Consider the following 14,634-nt stretch of genomic DNA (forward strand, 5'->3'; position numbering starts at 1 on the left):
TGCATGTCTGCCGTTTAATATACTAATGTCAGGAAATAATAATTTACACTAATTGTATCTACGTGTGAGCAATCAGTTCCGTTGTTTATGGTTTAAAAGTCCATTAAAGAAGGCTATGTATTGATACAATCTCCTTAATTCCAGGATTTACCTGAAGGCTATGGTAATATTCATACAGGTACAGAGACAGCAGGCAGATGCAGATGCACATTTGTAATTCCCTTTCATAAATAACAGTTTTATGAAACATACCAATGTGGTGTTTGAGTTACTTCCCAGGATCATACCTTATCTTCTATTTGAAATATACTAGAACACTTTTGGCCTCTATTGAAAATACAAAAAGATCTAACCTCAGAAAAAAGTGAGATATCCTACATTTATTTAAACCACATACGACACTGAAGAATCTTTTATCAAAGATGCAGGAGTACTTACCTTTCCTGATACACTATTCCTTTAAATGTCAGGATCCGAGAGAATTACCATGAAGCCTCCAGACGGCATGTGCTTTCCCCGACTGTCTCTTCTATTGTTTATCTGAGCTCAGAATCGGGCCCACAGAATTCAACAAAAGGCTTCAACAAGCATATTAACCCAAGCACCCCAGCGCGGTGTTTCATACATAACGGGTAAAAAAATCAAGCATTTGAAATACAGTCAGCACAGAAGACGTCACAAACAAACGGTGTGCTTCCCATTTTAATTTGAACCAAAGGCTTCGAAAAGTCTTTACACTTCTGTGCAAATTGCCTGCCCTGTGTGCGCCGGCGTCCTTGCTGGGGTGCTGATAGCCTACGCGGGGCACCTACAGTCAACAGGATCTTTATTTTCACTACCCTGATGAATTCCCGGGAATCCCCCACGGAACAGCAGCATTCCTACGTGCCGGGCCGTAACACCAGTAATGACTGGATTCTGAGCGAATTCGAAAACTTTCCTCAACACACTTATTTCTGTTTTTCAGGCTATATTCAAAGCGATACTTTGGCATTGTTATGTGATTTTTGACAGGGTTACAGTAAATTCATCATGCTAAACTGAAATGTTTCTGGCAGATGTCTGCTCTGCAACAATCAAGCTATGTGTACAGTAAAACGTGACAACCACTGTGCTACTTCTGGTTGTAAAATTATAATACTTTATTAATGCTAACTGGGAGCACCACTACACAGTATATTATTTATTTTTCCATTAGAAAATTTTTATTGCTAACAGTAGCTTTGGTACGTTACATGGAATTAAAAAGTTACAAATTTCATCTTGAGTCAAATGTTGTTATTGGTAAAAAGAAAATAAGTGTATCGGCTAATAAGAAAAAGTTTCTTTTTCAGCCCTTCAAATTTTTTTTCTTAGCCACTATCAAATTATTTTTTCAGACATTTCTAGTTTTCTTCCTGAAGGCTGCCTTGGAACAACAGATTTAGAATGCTATTTGGTGGGGAAAAAGTCCTAAATCATTAAAGGGGAATACCGTAACTTTTCTGAAACTAAACATTACAAAACAGGACACAAAGAAGTAGGATTTATTTTGAAAGCAATGTAAACTATTCATATTTATGGAAGTCAAGCTTAAATCAGGAAATGGCTTGTTCCATGAGTAGTGGAATTAATTTTCATTTGTGGGATTTCAGTCTCTCAGCTTGATTCCCTTGCATTTAATAAAACGTGAACTTCAGCTGTAGTTTTTTTCACAATTAAACATTTTTAGTAAGCCTCCCTTCTGTGGATCCTCTGACAGTTTATAACAGCCAAGCAAACTCTGCAATTGCCCCCTCAGTAGGGTAAAAAGAGGCCCGTTCCCCTTCGTTTGTTTGCGTTTTTTTGAATTGCTCTCTTTTTCAGTTGCTTTAAATTTTTTGCTTTTATAAATTTTAATATTTTTAATAAAACCATTTTATTATTATAAAATATATTTTCTTTATAAAATTTATAATAATAAAAAATTAATTAAATAAACAGGTTTAAAAGTTACTAGCGGGGAACAAGAAAATGGCCAAACACACATGCAAGCATATACATCACAGTGGATTATTAAGCCCTCTTCTCTCTGGAAACAAGGCTAAGAAAAAGGAAAATTCACTTTGCCATTGGAGAATTCCCCATATGTCTCACAATACATTCTAACACACTACTCATGATTTCCATAGGGGTCAATTTTCATTTTATCATTTGACTCCCCAAGAACCTACAGAACTGGAGAAGCAGCCTGAGGGAAATAAATAAATAAATAAACCTAACGGCAGAGTTTGTGAGTTACAATTTCTCCTGGAGTAGGGGAATGCAAAACTATTGCTGAATCAATGTAACGCAGCATTTGTATTAACCTCTAACTAAGGAGCAGGGAAGTGAAATATGCAGTAAAGTCTCTACACACACCTGACCTTTCCACCTGCTCTGTAATTTCCTGCATTGCAACATGTGGAAGGATAGCATTAAAAAACAAACAAACAAACAAAAAACCAAAAAAAATCCAAACCCACAAGTCATTACCCACTTCTGGCTCTGTATTTTTGCTTTTTTAACATTTCAGAGTAGATTCGTAATGGTTATGATGAGCCTGCTGACAGCTCACAGCACACAAATCCCAGTGGTCTTTTGTTTAATACACTGGAATGCATTTTATCTTGTAAATTTTCCATAAACTTCTATATCATAGATGAACTTTCATGCTTTATTTCAGTGTGAGTGGACTATTCATCTTAACATTGCTGCTCATCCTCCTTTCACAGCCCATTTTATGAACTTTTTTATATTAAGTAAATTCGCTTTTTATCTGTGATGTTTGTTTTACAGGTAATTCATCTAATTTAAAGTATTTTCTTAGGGACTTCAATTTAGCTCTGCCCTTGGAATTAACATTTAATGTGTTTTACATTTTTGCAATAGAAATTAATCTTTATTTGAATTACTAGTCCAGAACTATAACCTACATTCACCATGTTTGAATGTCAGTATGGGAAACATCTGTGACCACCACATTATCCCAGGCAGCTGCTGTGAGAGAGGACGTACATCTTTGTGTTGTGGAGATCCTGCCCTAGCAATAAAAGCCCCACTTCAGCCCATTCAGTAGATTAGACATATATACCGGTACTTCTCATCCTCATGCTCCTACCAGTAAGGGTAAGGAAAGAAAAAAAAACAAACAAAACACCCTCCACCTAATAAAACACCAACCCACAGATATGTTGTAGAACCTTTTACAGGAAGACAGTCAAGAAACGACCCACCTTGCAGACCCAGAAGATGTGCCCCTGCTTTATCTGATGTATGTTACTTGCAAAGCGTGGGTCAGAAAACGTTACTTCCTCATTAAACAATGAAATCTCTGAACACAGGTGATAAACAGTACACAACAGTGCTACTTTTCTTCTACATTAGAATATATAGAAACCTTATGCCAATAGAAGTTTTATGGAAAAAATTTCCTTCCATTCTTTTTAATGTTTGACAAAAGTAAGAATTCTACAAACCTCATTCAAGTGATTAAAATAATTACTGCCTATAGACAACAAAGGCATGGGGTATTATTGCACCACCTCATCTAACCTCGCTAATATTAAAGGTAATAAAATTCCATCCAGTTCAACATTTATTAATATTGTATATATATTTTCTCTATATATGCTATATATATTTGCATGTACGCAGATATACACACGGTCTTTTTAAGGGTAAGCGTATCTTTCAGAAACACATTCAGTTGTGAACTAAGGCTATAGGGAGGTGAGTAAACAAATGCTGGGTTTGGTACTTCTGCTCATTACTATCTTCACAATTACATTCAGGTAAGAAATTGGACATCAATTTTTGTTTGGCTTGAGATTTTCGCTCTTTCTGCATCTCTCCGGTAGAATAAGGAAAGCTTCAGAACACCGTAATTTGTGCCCAGTACAGTGTGAAGAAGTCACATCTCAGTCTTCTGCTGGATAAACTTGAGTAGAACACCTGTGAAATTCTCTCTTTTTAAAGTGATTTTATGTCTCTAAGTCATTTCAGTGTCTCTGGTTTGGACTATTTCTGTTTATCAAAGCACGAAGGTCAGGAAGCAGTGTTCTGAAACCGATTTCCGAAGGACACACTCTTCCCTGCTTCCACTCACTGCATTACCCGTTTAAAATTCAAATGTCACCATGAAAAGCCACAGCATTTCAACTGAAAACCATTGTTCAGTACCTTCTTCATCATGAGCCTCAAGTCTTTTCAAAGTATTTTAAATTAATCCTTTTTCTAAAAAGCCTATTTCCTTTCATTTTCATAGGCTAGAAAAACATTTTCTCAGAAGAGGTCCACCCTACCACATCCAGATTGCTCTAAATAAGCACCTGGTAATAAGGTACGTATTTAATTTACTGTTTCATCAACTATTCATTCATCTACAAATTCTACTAGAAGTGCTTCCAGATCATTGATGAAAATGTTGAACAGTGGCAGGCACAGCACCAATTGCTGCAGAACCTCTATAAAATCACCCTTTTAACAATGATTTCATTTGACAACTACTGTTTGAGACCTAACAGTTACTCCGTTTCAGTCTACATCATCTGCACATATTAAAGTATAATCCTGCAAATCAGGATGTCATATAAGGCCTAAGTCAAATCTGTTAAGAACTCAAGAACTCAAGTATATTATGGCTACACAATCATTTTTTATCAGCCAAACTTTTATTCTCATCAGTGAGTAATAATTGATAAGTATTTCCTGTAAAACTATATTGACATGCATTAGTATTTTTTCCGTAATTCAATTTGTCATTATTTCCAGATCAAGCTTCCAATGATCTTCCCTGAGAATAAAATGAGCTTTCCCCAAATTCCAATTAACATTTTTGAACATGGAAAAGTACTAAGGTAGCATCAACCCTTTGAAATGCAATTTGTTTATGTTAAAATCCACTCTTGCCTAAGGTCTTAAAATCATATTCTAAGGCTACCACAAAGTTGCAGCTAAGTTTAATAAGCAAAACACCACTCTTCAGTAGCAGGGTTTTTTTCATAGATAAATATGTACTTAATTATTTTTGCAAAATTATTATTATAATCAGAGAGCAATGAGAACCAATAGAACTGGACAAAAAGTTTTAGAGAAAACAGAGTATGCTGGCTAGTGAACAGTGGTGAAATGCTGAGAAGGTAAAAATGAGAGGGAGCAAAAATACAGAAGTAACAAATAGAGATAATTTTCTCTGTTTGTTTGCTAAGACATTACTTGCAGGCCTCCACCCTGGAAATTTTAGAAAATGCGCAACAAATCCCATGAAAATCTTTTAGGTGTTTATGTAGAAGATCATGATTTTGATTCTTTGGACCGTTTCCTTTACAGAAGTTAAGGTGCAACTGAAATACTGCCAACTTTCACGTCATAGAAATTCATGCACGTTATAGTCATTAATACATTTCTTACCTCAATATACCATCCACCACCTATGTTTCTCACCAGCAATGTCTCTTCACAAATCATTCCCTCAGTCTTGTGATACTTTGATACGGGAAGCACAGCTCACACAGTCTGTCATGCCTGAAACGAATGTCGTCCTGAACAGGTTGAAGAGACTGGACTGGATTTCTTTGGACTACGTAAAAGAAAATGGGGCAGGAGTACCCAAGCTATATGAAAGGTTAATATATGAAAGGTTATAACACAAGAATGGTGATTGTTCTACACATCCACTGGGAACAGAACATGGATACATCAGTCTTACTTGCGGAAACAAAAATAAGATTAAATTGGAAGTTAGAAAAGCTTTCTATCTGTAAGACTACTGTAGCACTAGTGGAGACTGTCTCTAGAGTGTCCAAATTTCCCATCCTCAGAGGTTTTCAAGAACATGTTTTTAGACACTCTTTCAGTTTAGACTGATGAACTAGAAGTTCTCCAGAAGTTCCTTCCAACCATTTACTTCTACATGTTTCCACAGTATTTATGTGTATATTTTAGTATTAGTATCTTTTAGTATTAAGCTTCATTTATACAAATGATTCTGCAAAGTAATTTCCAGCAACAGTTTAAGATTACTCAGAAACACAGTATATTTTTGTGCTTTCCAAACAATGTGAGTTTCTAAACAATGTGTGAGATAGAAATTCAGTATGATACGGTCTTTTTTCATTTACATGTACTTACACTACAAAAATATTACACTTCTGCTTTCAGATGCTATAAAAATTACTATCAGCTTTAAAAGGATGTGAAACATGTAAAGTATCATTTTAACACCAAAAAGTACATTTTCACCACAGGTTTTTGTAACAAGACTTGCATATGCGATACACGGAACAATTTAAAAATCATTTTGATGCATTATGAATCACCTGTAAAAAAATAAATAAGTGAAGACATTCTCAATTTTGGTAAATATTTATAGAGCCAAACAATATGAAGTATATGTAACAATCAAATTTCTAGTGAAAATGTGTGCAAGTAGGTTTATTTTGAAAGGAAAATTCCTACTCTCAGTGTCATACCCAATTAAATTCTCCAGGTAATGACCCCATTTGCATAGAAAGCTGAACCCACAAGTGGGAATTTTAATGGGCACACCACCTGAGTACATTAATTGAGAGTGACACTACTTGAACTAGTTTTGTGCTTACCCCACTGAAAATTCTACTCATATTATTTTTAATGTCAAGCTACAAGTCAAATTTCAAGATGATGGATTTGTTCTTTTTTAAGCACTGAATTTGAATAAAAGAAAGCTTTAATTCTTTTATGCATTGCATAGCTTTAACTAATCTGTAGTTCTGATTCTCACCATTGCTTCAATTTTTCAGTGATTGGAATTTAATTTTATTCATTAATTTGTGAATAATTAGAAGAAAATAATGCCTTCAGCAGCTAAATTGCTTTTGGATTGCTGTTTAATGTACTTTTGCCAGAATATGTGTTGCACTTAAGCAAAATAGTTTACTAAAATGTAATTGCGTAAATAAGTCTGATGATTTTTTCTGAAGAAACAAGACTGAATATAAAACTTCAGTCATGGATACCTTAATTTTCTTAAAATTAACCCCACGAAAGCTTGGTAGTTGCAACGCAACTGATTACTGATGCAGAGACAGCAGCTGTCAACAGTTGTGGAACCCTTGCACTGTGTTTCCCCTTCATCCTTCACACGATACTTGTAATGACCTTGAAGTTATTGTGGATTCTAAACCACTGCTGTTAGCCTACATTAAATATGTAATCAAGGTGTCTCCTCCTCCCATGAAGAAACAGACAAACGGAGTTGCATTTCCTAGGGAGCAAAGCAAACCCATGTTGTTTAATACTTTTTTTTCCCCAGCTTGTTCTTATTAGTCTTCGGTAACTGAAAGTAGCACAGCATCTAAAAATTAGCACAGATATGCTGCTGTAAAATGTATTAATTTTAAACTAATGTACTAGTCTTATTCTTGTGAGTAGAACTATTTTGAAGATTGCCAGTTTGCAAGACAGCAGAGTTCAGCTCGACAGAACTTTCAGTTCTTTATTTCAACAAGCAAGACAGAATCAATAAATTTTGAACTGCATGTATTTAAATATAGAACACTGTGGAGCTACAATTACTTAGATATATTCCAAAGTTCCAAAGATATCAGTTTCACAAGTCTGTCTGACTAGGAGCTGCGTGTAGCAGTGAACACAGAAAAGATGAAGAAATAACTTACAATGTAACATACGTCCTGGTTATTGTCCTAGATCTACATAATAAAAACCCTTTCTGTTCTCTTTGAACAACAACAACAAAAAATATTAAAAAAAACCCCACCCACCCAACAAAACAAATCACCTTGTGATAAATCTAAAGAAATAAAGGTAGGTGCTGTGGAAAAGGATTGTAATGTGAAACACATACAAGCTGGACTACAGCACATTCACAGTGTGGTCACTTTGGGCAACTTGGAGATGAGACAAATTGCAGAAGCCTGCACCACTGATTGAAGAGGAATTGTACAGTGCTTGGGCACCAATTACATACCCTACTGAGACGATATAAAGAGCCTCAATTACAGTGGAGTATTTTGTCAGTTAAAACAGCATATGCATATAAGACTAAAAATTAGTAAGATACTATTCGAGGTAAAAAAAGTATTACACAATCTTTCATCTAATATCCCATTTTTATGAGTATTGAATGGTAACATACTAACAATTGCTGTAATACACATACATAAAGGAGACAAACAGGATTGTATGCAGTGTTTCACTAAATTAAGTTTTAAGTGAGGTGAACTGATATGCTAAAAAACACAGAGATTAAGATCACCTAATCAAACTCAACATCTGCTTGTTTTGCAGAACGGGAATTCAGAGAAATTTCTCTCTTTCCAACTACAATAGAAATAGCCCATCATATCAAAGACTTCTAAAGAAGAGAAAGGCCACCCTTTTTGTCACTAGCACCAAATCACTGGTAAATAGCATAAGCAAGTGCTCATGAGAAGGTTTAATCCTGTACAATCAATCAACTTCACATTTGAGTATACTGAGCACAGGGAACAAGTGCATCATGGAAGTGGGCGCAGGGTATAGATGCCAAAACCGAGTTAAGGTCCTCGTACTCTCTTTGGAAGTGCTAAGAACTGTCAGAAGACTTAGAAGGTAGGAAACCATGTATGATTAGTGCCTGTAGGATTCTAGAGCTACTACTCTCACCTTCAAAACTATCAGATGTCTTCCAACACATGGTGTAGGTACTCACATATAAGACAAAGAGAGGGACAGAGAGAAGATAGCATGAGATATTTCTCTAACCTTTCATCTAATTTGGGGGCCAAGAGTAAGATTTCACGTATATGGTTCATTCTGTGATTCATTCTATGATAACATCTGCTGCCTTTCAGAAAGTTACAAGACTGCTGACAAAAGAGGCGTTACTGTGGAAATACATCAGTTGGCATTGCTTTCTGAGAACATACATCAAATATTGCGATTGTTAAGACAATTTTTTTTTTTTTTTTAAAAGTGTGAAAAGTTCAGAAATAGTTCATTTAGGAGATTGTGAAAACAATGATTCACCAAACTCAACAAACAGTTCTTAACATGAGTACCATGGCTGAAACAGTCATTATTCAATCCAAAATCTCCCAAATGTTCCTGATTCTTCTTCACAGAAGTCATTTCTTTCTAGAAATATGTTATGCATATTGACTAGAACATCCATAATAAGTCTCAAATGGTGCTATTTGTCTATGAATTTATCAGTTATCTTATAGAAAGTATTATTTTGGCACACAATCTCAATGGCAAGACTTCATGGTACACACTCAAGCACGATTACTGTCAGTTTTAACATCTTACCTCTGTAACATCCAGAGAAGACAAATCAGAATCTTTTTTTAGACTCTCTAAAGGCCCATGTATACACAGATATGGTAGAATGTTCAATAAATTTAAAACAGACATAGAAACATTAGTGCACAAGACTGTAGACATGCCGTTTCTGCAGTTCTGAAGCAGCCTATACATGTTCACACTCAGCTTAAGCCAACAAGAAAAAAATCTTTTCTTAAATCACAGTTGAAACAGTCTGTGTTTAAACTGTTTTTAAAAACATAGCTTACTTTAAAATCGTGGTACTGTGTCTAAGCCTTCATTTCATAGGCCACATAAGCCATTAGACCTTAATATGTCTACTGCAATACTATGAACCAACTACACCCTTGTTCAACTTGTTTTCAGTAAACTGAATACTATTGCTGCAGATGTATTAAAATACTTTTCATTTTGATCAAATTTAATCATCACTGCAATTTCACCTTATTAACACAACTTCACTAAGGAATGAATTTGCCCTCTTAATGATGAACGCTTGTACTGTTGGAGATTCATACTAGCACAGCTTCCAGTGCCTGAGCTGGTTTAGCTCCACCTGTAAAACAACTCAGGTAACTGGCTCACCCTCCGTGCAACTCACCTGAAGGGCAAACCCTTCAGGAAGCATTATAACAGGGAAAAAAAAAATCACAAATAAGATATGAAATTATCATATGGAAGAGTAACAGGGCAAGACTAGAAGAAGAAGATATCCCAAAATTTCAAAATAAAGATCTTTATTTCAAAATAGTGTTTGAGAATAGCACATCCAGTTGATATAAAATACAAACAGCAAGTTACCATTTTTTCAAATGGGCCAGTTTGCAGAACTATATAGTGAAACACTGTACAAGTTCACAAGAACTATTATAAAATAGACGGTTAAGTTCTCATGTTTTAATTCTATTTAAACTATATTTTCACATTTGACTCCTAATTCTGCTTGTTTTAATTACACAAGGTGCTTACAAGATTGCCTATAGAGTGAAAATTATAAAACAGAATTTAAGACTATAAATATAGAAAGGAATTCCTTAAACTACATAATATTCTCTGCCACAAAGATACATTTTACAGAAGTGCTAATATGTCTATGACAAACAGTAGCAGATTACATTTAAATGTCAAACAAATCACACAGTTTATATTTTTTTTTCAATTTTCTGTCATACTTCTAATCACTGTGAGGTTTAATAAACACTGTTTTCACTTCCTAGTATTTCACAAATGAAGTGGGAAAAGAAATAATATATCTGCATATGTGTGTGAAAGAGAGTCTGTACACATACGCATATATGCATGAACAAAGTTCTTGTAATTATCGTTTGGATTTTAACAGTACTGGAAGTAAACAATAGTAAATACGTTTCCCAGGTTTTCATAATTTCAATACATCAAAAAAACCTCTGAGTTCCTGTAACTAGAAACAAGGTTTTGTGTAGAGCAAACTGTAAAGATAAACTCTTACACAGAAAAAGGACTCCCTAGATTAGTATTTTCTGTTTTAAAAAATTATACCATCCTGTGGCACAAGTGATTTTTACTAACATCCAGTACTCACTAAAAGCTTGTTATGCAAATGTGCAGTTTTCCAAGCACACAACTGGAACAGCTCCGGCAGGGCACGGATATTGGGGCAGGACAGTAGACTGAAGTCCTCTTCCCCACCCCCAAAACCACAATCAGACAAGACACAGCCATAATTCACCTCTCCATGACCACAAGGACATGAGGAAGGACAGTTCATGGTGCTGCCTAGCCCCAGAGAGCACGTCCCCACCACCACAGTGTCAACCATAGACCTGCAATGGGCAAAGCACCGTCTAGACTTTTTCCAAGGTGCAGAGTCCCAGTGCTCACTGTGATGCCCCCAATTTCCCCAGAGGCATTATGCCTTACAAAGGCAAAATGCCTCCAGGCACTGCCACTCAACCAAGGCACCTCTTCCCCCTTCCCAATGTGGTTCAGACTTTTAGGAGTCATAATTGAGCCCCATGGGCCTGATTCTGAGCTCAGGGAATTTATCAGTTTAACTATATGATTCCTTATTAGCCTGCCTATTACCATAATATCTTTGTGCTCTCTAGCTGGAGCTAAACCAATGGAAAATTCTGACATTAATGGAAACGCACTTAGATTATGCAACACAGATCTGAATCTGGCCCAATATATAGAAAAAAAATAATCCCATGATAAGAATCTATTATTGTAGTAACTATCAGAAAACAGGTAAGAAACCCTCTGAGTAAATCTGCATTGCATCAGAATACACCACAATACTGCAGATGTTAAGGCAAAACATAACACCTCCCAGCTCCCTAGTATAGTTGAGGATTCAGCTATATTACCTTCAGTGATAACTTGCAGTAGTAGGCACTACTAGTCAGTGTTCACAGGGAGAAGCTTTGGTTAATATCAGACCATTTGTTGACTTAGCTTCACACTCCTATGATCTTTAGCTTGTCACATTTGCATAAACTGAATTCACTACAGCGGAAAGAGACATTTATGGCCAATTCATGCAACAGAAATATGCTATTGGCTATTGATGACTCTTGTAACAAGGTCTAAATTTACAAGATCCAACAATCTACAGTTGGGAAATCTGGAGTGTAGATAGGAAAGTTTAAGTATGTGAGATCAAGATGTGTAGGCGGTTTACACAGAAAAAGCTAGAGACACAGAGGGGAGAAACTAGCAGATGGTAAAGAAAATGGGTACCATTATTCCCTAAATCTGGGAATGCCATAAACCTCTTGATGTGTTAGACCAAATTCATTTAACAATTACAATGACAAAGAGAGATATTTCTCAGAAAACCTTTATGGGATTTTGGGGAGAAGTTGCTCACCAGATCCTAACTCTATTTTTCAAACATTTTAAATCCCAATCCTTTTATTTTTAAAGGATATAATACTTTTTAAATGTCCTTTTTTTACACAGTTATTTAAAAATAACACTTCAACAGTATTAGAGAACAAACATTTTAGCGTTTGCTTTTTACATTCATGACAGAATTCCCTGATTGAGTCAGTTTTAATTTGGACTTTATGCCCTGTTTAAATTCTGCCATCCTCTGTGGATCTTTCTCACACAGTGAAGAAATAAATACTAAGTTATGTGACACTGGCCCTAAAGCCACAAAAACTGACATGGCCACTTAATGTTCAGGTTCAGATTATTGAGTTAACTCCTGATAATTTCCTTTTTATAGCCAAATTTTGAAGATTAGCCTATTAGTTAATCTGTTAGTCTAAGGATATATTTCACGTCTACAGGTATTTCCAAAGTCTCTTTCTAAGAAGAAGCATTTCAAGTAATATTAGTACTGAAGTAAAATATGAGTTCTCCATTCTGTCTTGACTGGTAACAATGCAATCTTGGTATTCTAGTCCACAGAAAAAGTTGCATTGACTATAGTTTGCCAGGTCTTCCCATAGTATCAATAATGACAAGGGAAAATACCAGGAATCTCTCTCAAACCAATGAGATATTCAGAACAAAAGAAATATTCCCAACGCGACCACTGTAGGAAAACCAACAGTAGATTCCTGATGCTGACTTTTGAATTAAGTTTAAAATAACAGAGCAAAGTTGCTTTTAACCCAAAGAGATTGAAATAAAGCCATTTTGCTCTTCAGAACACCTGTAAAGACATGGTATGCATTGAGGCATTTGAGCATTTAAACACTGAAGTAGGTAAAGGCAAAATACTTAAGTCTTTGCTCTGCAGTCTCTCCTCTGACCCAAACCTGTCATTCAATTCAAATGGCAATTTTGCTCTCGTACAGCCTGTGGTACAAGGCCTGTAATTTGGTTTCAATAAAATCTTCCATTTGCAACGCCAAAAGGAAGCAGGAATGTAGCTTGAGTTTCACATACAAAACTATACAATTTGTGTTAGAATACAGATTTGAGGATTGCTTTAAAAAAAAATATTTATATATAGGGAATTAACAGTGCAATACCATTTGGTTGTGTGAAAATCTTACCTTTTCTTTCTTCAAATGTACTTAAAGAAAAGCTCTCCAGTTTTAAAGAGAATAAAATAAAAAGGGATAAATATTTCATGATGGGAAGCAGATCCCACAGCATTCCATGCAGATCTCCAAGCAATCTGAAGATTCACAACATGCGTCCATTATGCCACAGTCCATGTCACATGGGCAGTTACAGTCATCCCCCATCTCGTCCCCACAGCAACAGCAACAGGCCTCCGATGTGCAGATGCCACAGGATGCTTGTCCCAGAACAATGTTACAGAGGGTGAGAAACTCACAAAACAAGCAAGCCAGGATACAGTGAACACAGCAATCTTCATACATACCCGTTCAGTAGCATGTCGTGTATGAACAAACAAAACAAGCAAAAAAAAAAAAAAAAAAAAGAAAAGAAAAAAGGACTAATTAATACGTTATTCTAAATCCAGATATATCACAATGCCAAATAAGTAGCTGAAAGACTGATTCAGTATAAACATAATCTAACACCACAAAGAACATGTTTTTCATCTTCAAGGTCACTTTTGCAGCCTAACTTGTCTCCAATTTTGTATTGGTTTTGATGCAAGTTTCCTTTCACAACTTCATGCAAATCTCAAGTACTAAACATCCACTTAGATCCATTTCTCCAACCATTTATTATGCAAAACATCCATATCTATCATCTTCAGTCATAACTTCTTCCAGCAGGCTCAGAAAGTTATTAAAGAAAATAAAAATAAAATAAATCAGCTTATAAAGGAAACTACCTAAAATTATTTCCAGCCCCTCCCAATGCATCTTGCCCTTCTGAATCTGTTTTGTTGGCTTGTTACTTATGAAGAAAAATAAGGGAGTTGCCGAATTTTTGCTTTCTTTATACTTTTAAGCAGACCTTAAAACCAGCATAACAGCATGTTATATGTATTTCTGTATTTTCAACAGTATATAAAACATTCAGTCAAAACATGGATTTTTCTATTGCTTCTCCATAGAAGTATCTTGGCAATCCTTTTAATGTGCTACTTTAATCTTCAACAGAGTTCATAACTACACCTGAACATCAATACCCATCTCTCATAAATATTGCTTAATTACACCTAGATAATTGAAGTGTCCCTCAAACTGTCTGCAAAAAACACGGCATCTAAAGAGGAAATACATGGAATAACTTCAAACAATTAATGCATCCACAAGACGAAACAGGAAAACACAGGCTGGAACTAAGTATGTGCCAGTGAAAAAGAGACTGCAGTAGTGAAGGATATAATCATGTGTTTTCACCCTCCTCCCACAGTAAGCACATAACATGTAGAACCTTATATGTATAAACATCCTTAATTTGTACCTG

The 14,634-nt window shown here is 35.6% G+C and overlaps 1 protein-coding gene across 6 annotated transcripts in view; it reads right to left on the minus strand.

Annotated features, from left to right (window-relative positions):
* Positions 1-10,023: 10,023 nt before the first annotated feature.
* Positions 10,024-14,634, minus strand: part of MDFIC (MyoD family inhibitor domain containing) — a 53,830-nt gene continuing 49,219 nt past the window's right edge. For all 6 annotated transcript variants that reach the window (XM_056342203.1, XM_056342208.1, XM_056342204.1 and 3 more), the window contains one exon: positions 10,024-13,618. In XM_056342203.1, coding sequence (XP_056198178.1) covers positions 13,371-13,618 — 248 coding nt within the window. In that variant the 3' untranslated portion in view covers positions 10,024-13,370. The remainder of the gene's footprint in view (positions 13,619-14,634) is intronic.

Source organism: Falco biarmicus, chromosome 5, assembly GCF_023638135.1.
Source record: "Falco biarmicus isolate bFalBia1 chromosome 5, bFalBia1.pri, whole genome shotgun sequence".
Classification (NCBI taxonomy): Eukaryota; Metazoa; Chordata; class Aves; order Falconiformes; family Falconidae; genus Falco; species Falco biarmicus.